Source organism: Bombyx mori, chromosome 19, assembly GCF_030269925.1.
Source record: "Bombyx mori chromosome 19, ASM3026992v2".
NCBI classification, from domain to species: domain Eukaryota; kingdom Metazoa; phylum Arthropoda; class Insecta; order Lepidoptera; family Bombycidae; genus Bombyx; species Bombyx mori.
The window spans coordinates 6032097-6045251 of NC_085125.1; the positions used below are offsets into that span (position 1 = coordinate 6032097).

General features: G+C 38.9%; 1 protein-coding gene, 1 long non-coding RNA gene and 1 other non-coding gene across 4 annotated transcripts in view; 2 read left to right on the top strand and 1 right to left on the bottom strand.

Annotated features, from left to right (window-relative positions):
- Positions 1 to 7352: 7352 nt before the first annotated feature.
- Positions 7353 to 11606, top strand: LOC134200676 (uncharacterized). The gene is made up of 3 exons (XR_009975688.1): positions 7353 to 7489; positions 7828 to 7996; positions 11358 to 11606. It is a non-coding gene; the product is annotated as an uncharacterized LOC134200676 (long non-coding RNA).
- Mir137 (microRNA mir-137) lies at positions 10817 to 10906 on the top strand. The gene has a single exon (NR_107268.1). It is a non-coding gene; the product is annotated as a microRNA mir-137 (primary transcript).
- A 460-nt stretch (positions 11607 to 12066) lies between the features above and the next one.
- The window catches only part of LOC101745638 (membralin), a 103672-nt gene continuing 102583 nt past the window's right edge, over positions 12067 to 13155 (bottom strand). For both annotated transcript variants that reach the window (XM_004933353.3, XM_004933354.5), the window contains exon 11: positions 12067 to 13145. In XM_004933353.3, the coding sequence (XP_004933410.1) occupies positions 12474 to 13145 (672 nt within the window). In that variant the 3' untranslated portion in view covers positions 12067 to 12473. The remainder of the gene's footprint in view (positions 13146 to 13155) is intronic.

A 13155-nucleotide genomic window follows, 5' to 3' on the forward strand; every position in this document is an offset into this window, starting at 1 on the left:
CGTGGGACCGCATACGTGGTGCTTATAATAAAGCTGCTAAGGAAGTATTGGGGTATACCAATACAAAGCAAGAACCTTGGATGTCAGCAGAGCTTTGGGCAGCCATCGAGAAGAGACAACTTTTGAACACTCAGATTTTAGGCTCCCCTTCAGATGCTTTGTTGCGTCGGGAATACTCATCCATGCGATTAGTAATTAGAAAGCTGGCTAGGAGAGATCAGCGAAATGCAATCGATGAGCTAGCAGACCGAGCAAAATTGGCAGCCAAGAGGCAAGATATGAAAGAGCTTTACGATGTCACCAAGCGGATAATAAACAAAAAACATCATGCACGGAAAAAACCACTGAAAGACTGCTCGGGTCAGCTACTATGTACCACGGAAGAGCAGCTCGTGCGCTGGACGGAACACTTTACTAAGTTGCTGTCCAAATGTCAGTCCCAACCCACAGACGGAATATCAGTACCCGACTTGCCTTTGGATATACCTATTGCACCGCCCACCTTTAATGAAATAGTAAAGGCAATTAAACAGCTGAAACCAGGTAAGGCCCCCGGTATTGACAATATCAATGCCGAAATGCTGAAGGCTGATGCACCGAGATCTGCAAGCTTGCTATATCCGCTCATCGTAAGGATTTGGGAGACTGAGCAAATACCGTCTCAATGGAAGCAGGGACTACTCGTGAAAGTTCCGAAGAAGGGCGATTTGTCTTCTTGTGACAACTGGAGAGGCATTACACTTCTTCCTTGCGCAGCAAAGGTCTTGGCTAGATTACTTCTAAACCGGATGTCCAAAAAGATCACTGGAACTCTTCGGGAGGAGCAAGCAGGTTTCTTACCGGGCCGATCATGCACAGACCATACAAACACTCTTCGCATCCTCATAGAACAAAGTGTCGAATGGCAGACTGAAATGATTCTTACGTTTGTAGACTTTGAGAAAGCGTTTGACACTGTACAGTGGAGCAAAATGTGGACCTGCTTAAAACAAAGAGGTATACCAAATAAAATCATTGGTATAATCCAGGCCTTATACAGAGGTAGTACATGTAGAGTCGTGCATGACCAAGTTTTGGGAGACCCTATTGAGATGACAGCGGGTGTTAAGCAGGGCTGCCTCCTGTCTCCGCTACTATTCATTATGTTACTGGATGACATAATGCGGGAAGTGGTGACGACACCTCGGGGCATTGAATGGAGCGAAAATATCTTGGAAGACCTTGACTATGCAGATGACATAGTGTTGATGACGCCAACTTTGGATCAAATGCAAGCAAAACTTGAAGACCTCCGTATATCTGCGGAGAAAAGAGGCTTGCGTATCAACACCAACAAAACTGTCGACATGCGAGTAATGTCAAAAAACACTACTCCCCTAAAGCTCCAAGACTGTGTGTTGAAGTCAGCACAGAGGTTTACGTATCTGGGGAGCTCCATATCAAATCAGGGTGGTTCGGACGAAGATATAGAGATACGAATTAGGAAAGCCAGGGGTGCTTTCGCGCAGTTGAAACCAGTCTGGGAGTCAAGTGTCATGACTCGTCGGATCAAGCTGACCCTGTTCGACTCCATTGTCAAGAGTGTTCTCCTGTTCGGATGTGAGACCTGGAGAGTGACCAAGACACTCACGAACCGACTGCAGGTATTTGTAAATAAGTGCTTGAGGTCGATACTCCGCATATTCTGGCCAGTCACTATCTCTAATAAAGACCTTTGGACTAAATGCGACCAAAATCCCATCGCGCAAGACATTGCTCATCGGAAATGGCGTTGGATAGGACACACTCTACGGCGCAGCGGAGTCAACGCAGCATCAATCGCGTTTGAGTGGCAACCGCTTGGCAGGAGAAGACCTGGTCGCCCTGTACACACTTGGCGACGCACCGTAGAGAGTGAGATGAGGACTGCCAACGTGACCTGGAGTGATGTCAAGGAGCAAGCGCAAGACAGAGTAAAGTGGAGACAACTTGTGAGGGCCCTATGTACCAGCGGGGTACCCTAGGACTACAACACACACAGTATTAATTTTATGTTCGACATTTTCTCATTTGTTTTAAAATTTAAAAAGATCTTGTAAAGGTGCGAAAACAATTATCTTTATTTATGATTTACAAATTATTTTCTATTGACAGCACTCGTCAATCGTAAATAAAAAAAAAAATCGGTTGTCTGTAAAGTCGGTTTACTGACGATAGTTGAACGTGACAACGTCATAAGAAAATACTGATGGAATGGTTTCATTTTTCAATGAATGCAATTATCGTTGCTATAAACAATTGACACCACATTTACTTTTCACTGAACTTCATACTTGACGAAAATATGTAAATGTATTATTGTATAGCAGCTGTCCACGCGGATGCATTGCTCACTCAAGTAGGAGAGAGACAGATGTCGAACGCTGCCGAACGCGGAGGCCGATTGTGCCTCTTTGTCGCTCGTTGCGCGCTCTCGCTTGCACTTCAAGCCTTAAATGGAACGCCTCATAGCGAGGTAACGCCGCATGAGTCATGTTTTTTCGTGCGTGCAGCCGGCTCCATCGAATTATAAGACGGTGTCACGTCAAAAACGGTTGACAGAAGAGGAGAAAAGGCGCTGGTAAATTTTTTTTATACCTATTTCTATGTAAATAGATATATTTTAAAATCATTATACACACATAATATACATAGAATAACATAAAAAAATGCACTTTTAATATTATTCGCTTTTATTATTAGCTTGTATAATTCGAATATTATGCGTTTAAAATAAACAAAAATTCTCTCTCTGATTACACTGGTCTTATGAACCCAGACGCTCTATGAGTTCATTAATTAATAAACGAAACATACGAATTACGGAATTGGGCTGTATACTGGCTCTCGGGGACCGCCTTAATCACGTACCGGGTTTGCTAACACATAAATAATTTTCACGCGATATTACTAAAAGCGCGTAAGCCGATAGACTGCTCAGTTTAATTTCGTTGATAGGTAATTTGTGTGAAGCTCCCCCGGGTGTATTTCTTGGGGAATCAACACTAGTGTAATTACGGAATTCATTTAAAGTTGTAGTCGTTTTGGTGTATCCCGTACATGTTGGCTCTTTGATGTGAGTTCGCGTCTGGTTGGGCTTCTCGCACCGCCGGCTTCAGTTCCGACACATGTCGCAGCTAATGTACATATATTACATCAACTTTATTTCACAAGCGATTTACTTGTAAGGATAACAGGTGTTACAGATTATAAACTCATTAAAATAGAGCTTGCAGTTTTGTTGCACAGATTATGTTACATATATATTATCTGTGGCTAGGTGCGAAAGAAATGACAGGTAGCTTGTCTGTATCACAGTTTGTACTGTGTAGCAAAATTAATGGTCTCATTATTGTACATACAGTATTGGTACACCGTTGAGTTCGGGTCAGTGTTCCCAGTGTGCACCAACTCGTCCGGCAGGGTTATCTCTCGCTTCATTAGCATTTTAATTACCTGCCCGCCAGACGCAGCCTGGCAGCCCTTTGCGCGTTCACTTTTGTATGACAGTTACGTATATTTTTCTTTATGTATTTTTATATTTGGAGACACGAACTTGGTATTTGTCAACTAGACTTAATTAATTGTGTATGAGTTTGATAAGTGAAACTTGAATCGCGAAATACTGAAATGATATTATGAAATTGTAGTCTCGGTGATCTATTTTTTTTTTATTACTTAGATGGGTGGACGAGCTCACAGCCCACCTGGTGTGAAGTGGTTACTGGAGCTCATAGACATCTACCACGTAAATACGCCACCCACCTTGACACCTATTTATTGTATGTGACATCGAGTACTTTACATTAAGGTTTTTCGGTAGAAGTCCAGTATTTTCATTTAAGAATAATGGTAATGAAAGGTTATCGGATTACTAGATCTTGTTTCGCGTGTTTATTACCGACACCCATAACACAAGGGAAATTCTAGTTAGGGCCGTTGTATGGAACTTAGAACTATTTTACTAGAATAATTTCCCTGTTATTATATATCGTAGACGGGTGAATGAACTTGCGACCCACCTGGTTTTAAGTAGTTACCGTAATTCATAAAAAGTACAATGTGAACACGGCTGACCTTGACACATATAATCTAAATCTGATAAAACAGTCATCTCACCTTTCAAACCAAAACGCATGACTGACGCTATGGACACTGAAATTTATCAAAAAAACTATTTGATACGAAATTTGAATAGTATTAGGTAATGTTCTGGTTCTATGAACGAACCTGAGCTCTTTGTTCAGAGACGAGATTGTCAGTTCGATTATCCTCAACTCTTGTAAAAAGGCATATAAAAATTAGTCTGCAATGTCTCAGACTGGTTAAGCGCTCCACGGGGAGGCAGAACTACGCTCAACTAAATTAAAATGTCTGAAATAAAACCTTCTTAGCGCCTCAGGAAAAATGATCGCCTCTTATACTGTGCTTGAGAGCGTATCCCGTTACAGACGTAATACTAATTAATTTTTATTCTGTAATACGCTACTACATTCAATTCGTTTTTTTTTATATATGCACTGGAACGACCTATGCTTGCTCTTAATTGGATTCGAGAAAATCCCATTAAAAAAAATATAATAAAAACGTTTGTCCGTGTCGATGTGGTAAATCGGAAAATTACATTCGGTTAAAACAGTTCGAAAATTAGGTTTTTCATCAGAAAGGTTCGAGTACGACAAAGCCGCATTATAAACATGGGATTGTCCCGCCGAGAACAACGTTTACGGTTGCTTTATTATTTTTAAGTCCTCCCGGGTGTTCCCTCGTTCCTAACTTTCACCTTTCCCCCAGACGTTCGCTGAAAGTTAATTTCTTTTGGTGTATTTTAAAATTAATTTTGCTTTTGTGGCGACCCGCACGCCTCAGGACGAATAAAACTGTGAGCACCAAACGGCAAAAGCTTTCAGTCGTAACTTTTCGACAGCCGAACGGGGAAAATTGTAAACTATTTAAAAACAATTCGCTCGTGTCGTTTGCTGCACCTGTAGCGTTCGTTTTAATGACATTTCAGTTTTTATGGAATTCTATATGTTATCTAGTTTTATGTACAAACATGTTCCAGGTTCTCGCAGTATTTCAACCGAATGAATAAATCGATAAATGCTCAGACATTAATCGATGCGATATTACGATATCGATACAATAAAATGGAAACTGTTCGCAAATAGATACCTTTATTTCGATTTACACAATGTATTTATTATTAGAACAGGGTTTTACATATTGAAAACAGACTTTAAATTTGTTTCATTATAATTAAGTTAATAATAATACCAATTTGTTTTTATTTTGATTATTTTTATTACCGTCCGTTTATATATTACCGTCTCCGTTTTAGCCTTAAGCACATTCCTCTCCGAAGACTTAATTACCAGGCACGTGACCATATATGGCAAAATTATAATTTGCGTAATCACTGGTGGTAGGACCTCTTGGGAGTCCGCACGGGTAGGTACCACCACCCCGCCTATTTCCGTCGTGAAGCAGCAACGCGTTTCGGTTCGAAGGGTGGGATAGCTGTTATAATTATACTGAGACCTTAGAATTTATATCTCGAGGTGGGTGGCGCATTTACGTTGTAGATGTCTATGGGCTCCAGTAACCACTTAACACCAGGTGGGCTGTGAGCTCGTCCATCCATCTAAGCAATAAATAAAAAATTTTTTTTTATCGTTGATTCAATCATTATATAGCAGAAAACAAATCAAAATATATTACGACATATACATTTCTTTTAGCTACAATGAAAATTGTCGCCAAATTAGGTAATATTGTCTGGTGTGGTGTCTGCTCTGAGTTGGTGCTCCCTAGCTGCTATCAGATTACCAATCAATAATCAATCACGATTGATTTCTAACGGAAAAAACACTGCAAGATGACTTGGTATAAGTGCGCTATATTGAAATAGACTATAGACTCCCTTTGTAATATATATTGTCAATAAAAAATCTGTTATAGTGTCCCATTCCATAGAATTCTAAAACATTCGGGGTTTCCAATTTGTCAAAGAGGGTTCTTATTACTACTGTGAAATTTGAAGAATTTATAGCTTAGGAATCATGAAGAAATAATATTGTGCTTCGCCCGCTACTGTACTTTGCAGCTGAAAATATAGAAGCTACTGGCAATGTGTTGTTAAGCGCTACGGTACACACTGTGTTGAGTGTATTATGCAACTTATAAATTTTAGAATATTCAATATAGTAGCTACATATACGGGCATTAAAGTACTTTTTACATTGAGATGTTTAGGTATAGTGGATTTTTTTGACGTGACAACGTCTTATAATTGGATGGAGCCGGCTGCACGCACGAAAAAACATGACTCATGAGGCGTTCCATTTAAGGCTTAAAGTGCAAGCGAGAGCGCGCAACGAGCGACAAAGAGGCATAATCGGCCTCCGCGTTCGGCAGCGTTCGACATCTGTCTCTCTCCTACTTGAGTGAGCGATGCATCCGCGTGGACAGCTGCTATACAATAATACATTTACATGTTTTCGTCAAGTATGAAGTTCAGTGAAAAGTGAATGTGGTGTCAATTGTTTATAGCAACGATAATTGCGATAATTGAAAAATGAAACCATTCCATCAGTATTTTCTTATGACGTTTTCACGTTCAACTATCGTCAGTAAACCAACTTTACAGACAACCGATTATTATTTTTTAGATTCAAAGAGAAATAAAAGTTGTGATCATACATGTTTAGTTCGAATTAAAATTTTATGTAAATTATTTATATCATTAATTTAACCGGATCATGAATGTTGCCTTAAAAATAAACACGGAAGGAAGGAACCCCTCCGGGGTAACGCAGTTATATTCGAAACACATAAGTTACGCTTCGAAGTAAGAAATATCTTCCCCAATGAAATTCTTTCAACAGGTGTCCAGCAGACGTTTTACGTTCTCCTTAATTGGCGCTTAGATTTACGAGACTCGAACTTTTTGCTCAGGCTGTCTGCATTCAGACAGTTTCCCTTTCAACACTAAATGGTTAATCTTCATTTTTATCTGTTGGTTTTGGTTCGAAACCAAAAAATTCTCCGAAAACTTTATCTGATTTCTCTAGACTGTCCTTTAGTTTACTGTAGAGTGAGTATATTCTTTCGAAGAGAAAAAATGTAGCCACACAATGAAAGAATCAAGATTATCAATTTACTTTTGAGCTAGTTATATAAAATATCTTTCTTTTATTCCGAAATATCCAACAGCCAGATATTATAAATGTGTTAACATATTTTAACTATGTTTGGTATCGTTCTATACATAATTCTATGCCTTCGTTTATTGCTGGTTTAATAATTTTTTTTAAATATCTATTGTAAGTTGTGTATCATAGCCGTTTGTGCAGGTTTCATCGCTAGAGGAGGGGCGGCGCCGACAAAAGGCGCTTGCGACTTCAAAGCCTGTTAGGAGGATCAAAGAACCGGTTCATAGATAATACAGGTCGGATCAAACCTTTATCGGGTGAATATCGTTTCATATCTGATTGTCGGTTTTAGACTACCACAATCAAGTTTATATGTAACTGAAGAGATGAGTCAAAATAAAAGACGCTCACATAACTTACACACACACATACACCAAAGATACCCGTCATTTTAACCCGTATTAAATTATTGGAACGAAATTTCCCTTTGAAACAAGAGTTGGTTCATTATCAATTATTTCAACACACATACCACAGACAGCACTGATCTAAATGAAAAGTACAGGTAGAAATATATATCAAAGAGCGTAAATCTCTGAAACAGTGCATCCAGCGTTTAATCTCAACAATCAACGGTGTGTCTGTTTCGTTTCAGAGCTAAATCCGGCCGGTGCAACGTGTCCAAGTGTGTCCGGGTGCCCGGATTACCCGGCTATGACCGGATGTGCGTTCGTGCCGTCGCACTCGCCCCAGCGATTAGGCCCACTGCCCTTCTTGTTGGGATATTCGTTTGGGGTCATGCCCGGATATTTCGAAATAGATAAGTATAAATAAACGTAGTTTGTCTATTTATTTCCGTTCCTTTTAGATGGTTTTGAATGACGTACGTTATTGTTGAATAGGACACTGACTCTTGATATGCTATTTAATTCTTATAATACTATCTACCTAATTGAGTTTTCTTTTTTATAATAATATATCGACGCCGCTACTGTGAATATTTGTTTTCAAATTCAATGTTAGTTGTATTTGCATGTCATTTTTAAATGTTGATTAAAACGCCAACGGAATGTGAATGAGTTTAATGCAATAATAGCTTTTTACTGAATTAAAATTATAAAGTAAAATTTTGGAAATTATACAATTAAATTTTGAGTTTTAAATTTTAAAAACATAAAAATACAGTATATTGACCATTGGTTTGTTAGCATATTCTATTTTTATGTTTTTATCGACCTAACCTCAAAAACTAACAAGGTATGTTACAAACATTAGCATTCGCGTATAATTGTATTTTTTTCTGACATTTCATGCACATTCCACGCGATGTAAACTGCTTTTTAATATTAATGAAAAGGCGTAATTAGCATATTGAAACGTGTGTTTCGGTTTGGAGTTATTTCTTGTATTCGTATGCAATGGCCACTGTAAGATTTTGTTTTTTTGATGTTGTATAGTTTCAAGTTGTAGTTATAAATATTATGATATATATATATGTATGAAAATACAAGCCGAATATTAACAAAAAGAAGAAAATGTGTTAATTTATCATTGAACTTACTAATGAAGTTATTGTGATTAAAAGGATCAGACATGGTCATATCAGGCCATCGTGTTGAAATCCCACAGGCAACAACCAAATTTTCTAAAGAAATGGGTACCGTTTCCACGATGAAGGATTTTACTGGTGGTAGTACGGCTTGTGAGTCCGCACGGGTAGGTACCACCACCTTGCCTATTTCTGCCGTGAAGCAGTAATGCGTTTCATTTCGAAGGGCGGGGCAGCCTTGTACTGTTAAAAGTGAGATTTACAACTCATGTCTCAAGGTGTGTAGCGGCATTTACATTGTGGATGTCTATAGGCTTCGGTAACCACTTAATATCAGGCGGACCGTGAGCGTCCACCCACTCAAGCAAAAACAAAAAACAAAATCACCATTTCTGCCGCAAACCAGTGATTAGTGCCGGTTTACAGCTTTAGTGGAATACAATAAAACCTTCGATCGTATATGTCAACGTGGGTGATGGTATTCACGTTGTGATAATAAGCTCTGGTAGCCACTAAAATCAAAATAAGGTTATAGAACTACTTTTTTTATTGCTTTGATTGGTGGACGAGCTCACGGCCCACCCGGTGTTAAGTGGTTACTGGAGCCCATAGACATCTACAACATCTAAAACGTAAATGTGCTACCCAGCTTGAGATATAAGTTCTAAGGTCTGCGGCACGACACGAGAACCCTCTCTCTCATCGTGGCCGCCGGTAACTACATTCCCGATCCTGCGGACAGAATGGAAAGCAGTCGACGACGGCCAAAACACGTCATTTCGGATCCTCCCGATCCACTAACGGTGCTTTTAGGTACCTCAAGCACCGGACATCGTTCTCGTCGAGCCCGTCGCTTGCGACGAGTAAATTAACCCTCAGACACAGCCCACTGAGTTTCTCGCCGGATCTTCTCAGTGGGTCGCGTTTCCGATCCGGTGGTAGATTCTGCGAAGCACGGCTCTTGCTAGGGTTCGTGTTAGCATCGTCGTCAGGTTTGAGCCCCGTGAGCTCACCTACTAGTTAAGCTTACGCTGATATAGCCTCTCAAGGCTATCAGCTTAGGTAAGAAAAAAAATCTAAGGTCTCAGTATAGTTGCAACGGCTGCCCCACCCTTCAAACAGAAACGCATTATTGCTGCTTCACGGCAGAAGTAGGCAGGGCGGTGGTCCCTACCCGTGCGGACTCACGAGAGGTCCTACAACCAGTAATTACGCAAATTATAATTTTGCGGGTTTGATTTTTATTACACGTTGTTTTTCCTTCACTGTGGAAGTCAATCGTGAACGTTTTTTGAGTACGTATTTCGTTAGAAAAATGGGTACCCGCCTGGGATTCGAACACCGTTGCATCGCTCAGACGTTTTATCCTTTAGGCCACGACGACATATTTAATTCTGGCCGCAATTTAGCTTTACATTCTCTAACTGCAAGTTCTGTGTTGTCTTTAACATTATTTTTTTAATTGTAATATTCGGTAAGTATTATGTATAGCCTTTACTTATAATAATAGTTTTAGACAATTAACAGAACAATTCTTTTTCAGACCTTCCTTTCCCCACTAACCTCGGCAACTAGACACATTTCACAATAATTTCTCCTTTCTGTGTGCTATTGTGTTGACTACGTTTATCGTTCACAATTGTTTGTGGTGAACTGGCGAGCTCGTGGACTCACTCGGATACACCACTTGCTCGCCATACTTCTATCACGAACGCACATTTTGTGAACGAAGTGACGTTGAATTTTCAAAATTAATTAAAAAAAACCAAATGTAAGCTCGAGAAACGTTAGCACTATGTTATTTGAGCACATAGTTTAACATTTCCTAGTTTACTGAACAGATCAGATGCGAGTTTGTCTTCGTATTTTGTCTTCTCTATTAGTCCTGCTGATGAGTATCACGTAGCTGCTCAAAAATACTCATCTGCAAGACAATAAAGAGAATAAATAGACTGCATGTCAAGGCAAAATACTTAGACCGAGATAAGTACACCGAAAGGAGGAATTTGTCACATTAGTGACCGAGGCTGGATTCCTTTACCGCTCCAAAATAAAAATAAAAAAAATAAAAGAAGACCGAAGTCTGAAGGCTAAATAACACGCTTGGAGGTCACGCGTATTCTTGGGGAATTAACACATATGTGAGATGTTATTGCTTGAGAATACACGTAGCTGACAAGGAGTAATGCATCAATCGCGGGCTGCTTAGAAGATAGTTTTCAGGAATACGAACCGAAGCGATGAACAACGATAGACATTCAATGTTTAGAAAAAAATCCGTTTGGTTGATCCGTTAAGATAATTCATAGACGCCTAGTAAAACAATATGTTATGCACCAGTGCAGAACAAGTTATCTGCGAAGAGATATTGACTCTAGGGCATTAAATGTATCATAAGGGATACTTACGAGGAATTTTTTGAGATGGTCCCGTCATTTACGTTAGACAATGGCCTTATATTGCACCGACGATGAACAATCACTGTCCAGTGGGTATGGTTATCTGTCTCTCAAGACAATCAAAATATGGTTTAGCTGTTTCCAATAAATTAACCAAAAAATTGCATAATTAGTAGTCCCTAGTAACTTCAATACGAGTATTAGATAAAACAGATAACAGCAGTCGTTTGTTTCCAGAAAATATTGGAGAACTATGGACTTATCAAGCAAGCGCCAGCTAGTGCCACTTCGGTCGCAGTATCGGTCCAACGAAGCTGCCAACATGAATGTTCCTGTGAAGAGACCAATACTTACCAAGCATTCTTTCAAACCAAGTCATAAAGGATTTTTTGAAAGTTGTAACATTTGTTATACCACTGATTTCTCTTACAACTTTTTAAATTTAATAATATAATGGTTGAATATTACAATAAATGTATTAAATAATCTGATTCGTTTCATTCTTACTTTCCTTATTTCATTATATAAAAGGTATTTCAGTTGTTATGTTCTTCTGATGAAAATCTTGTTATATTGGAATTAAATATCATATTACTAATATTCCAGCCCAAGAATACCGTTGCCCAATTTAAGACGTGAGGCGAAAATCGCAATTGGTCAGGGCAAATGACGAATGTTTTAGTCACCATTAATTAAATGGTAATCTCCTAAATATGAATATATGTAATTTCCTAATGGTAAATTATGTGTGCAACGTAGATTATACTTATATGGAAAAATAAAAAGTCTTGAGTATCTTGTAGATTCATCTTAGTGTTGTTTCGAATCGATGGTAAAGTTAACACGATTGGCAAACGCCTGTATACAGCTACCTGATTTTTCTTTTGTCTCGAATTGCACTAAAAATAACTATTACATCTTAAGTGTTGATCTGAAATAATACACATTTTACTCACAATAGTTTATTTCTATAAACTATCACTTATAATATCCAGCATGCGACATCAATCGCTAAGCAAAATAAAAATCTGAATTCCGTAACACAAGAAAGTAACACCATTTAAAAAGATTGCTATTTACATTATTATAAGTCTGGCTGAATATTATCTTAAAATCTACAATCACCTTGCACAGTTTCCAACTAAAACATAAAGAACAACATTGTTGGGGAGTTTGTTTCTGTTTTCACTAAAATAATATTTTTAAATTATAGGACAGAGAAATTGAGGTTCTTAAATGTTATATATTACATCTAAAATTTATTAAGTATTTAATCAGCGACGTAATAATTACTTACAAAAGCGGTAATATGGACTTGACAATGTGTTTAATGCATGTTAAAATAAATTAATACTAATCTAAATCGTCAGCCTCACGAAATGGAGCTACTCTCTCCCGGAATACCTGTGGGTCCGTCATAAGCGGAGGCGGTTCAGTGTTATTCGTATTATCTTTTCGTCTTAGATCAAGAATCGTAGTTTCAACATTACTCGTTACGTTTCCTCTATTTGTAGTTCCGCTTGGTATGGCATTCCCAGGATTAGAATTACTAATTGCTTTGTCTGTATCGCCGTTTTTTCTGGCAATTTCTTCTATCTTGAGGGTTCTGTCTCCGTTTGGAGTATTATATATAACCCCAACGGATGTTGTATCTGTATTACTGTTATCTAAAGCTCTGTTTGTGTTGCCTATTTCTGAAGCACCATTTTCTGTTGAATTATTTGACATATCCCCAGTTTGAGTGGTGTTTGTCTGTACTGTGGAAACAGACGGTGTTGTCTGTGTCGTAGACTGAGCTGTGTTTTGTACAGTTTGTGTAGTCGACTGTGTGGTAGGAGGCGTTGCTTGTATTGCTGTACTGGGAGCATCGTGGTAAGCGGCACCACTGGCCATCGCAGCAATCCCAGCTAAGCCCATCATTCCAGCCATACCACGAGCATGCGTGCGCCAGAGTAACTGCTGCAGTTGCGCTTGTTGTAGTATTACAGGCAACTCGTAGTGGTGGAAGAAATACAACATAGAATGCTGTAACAAA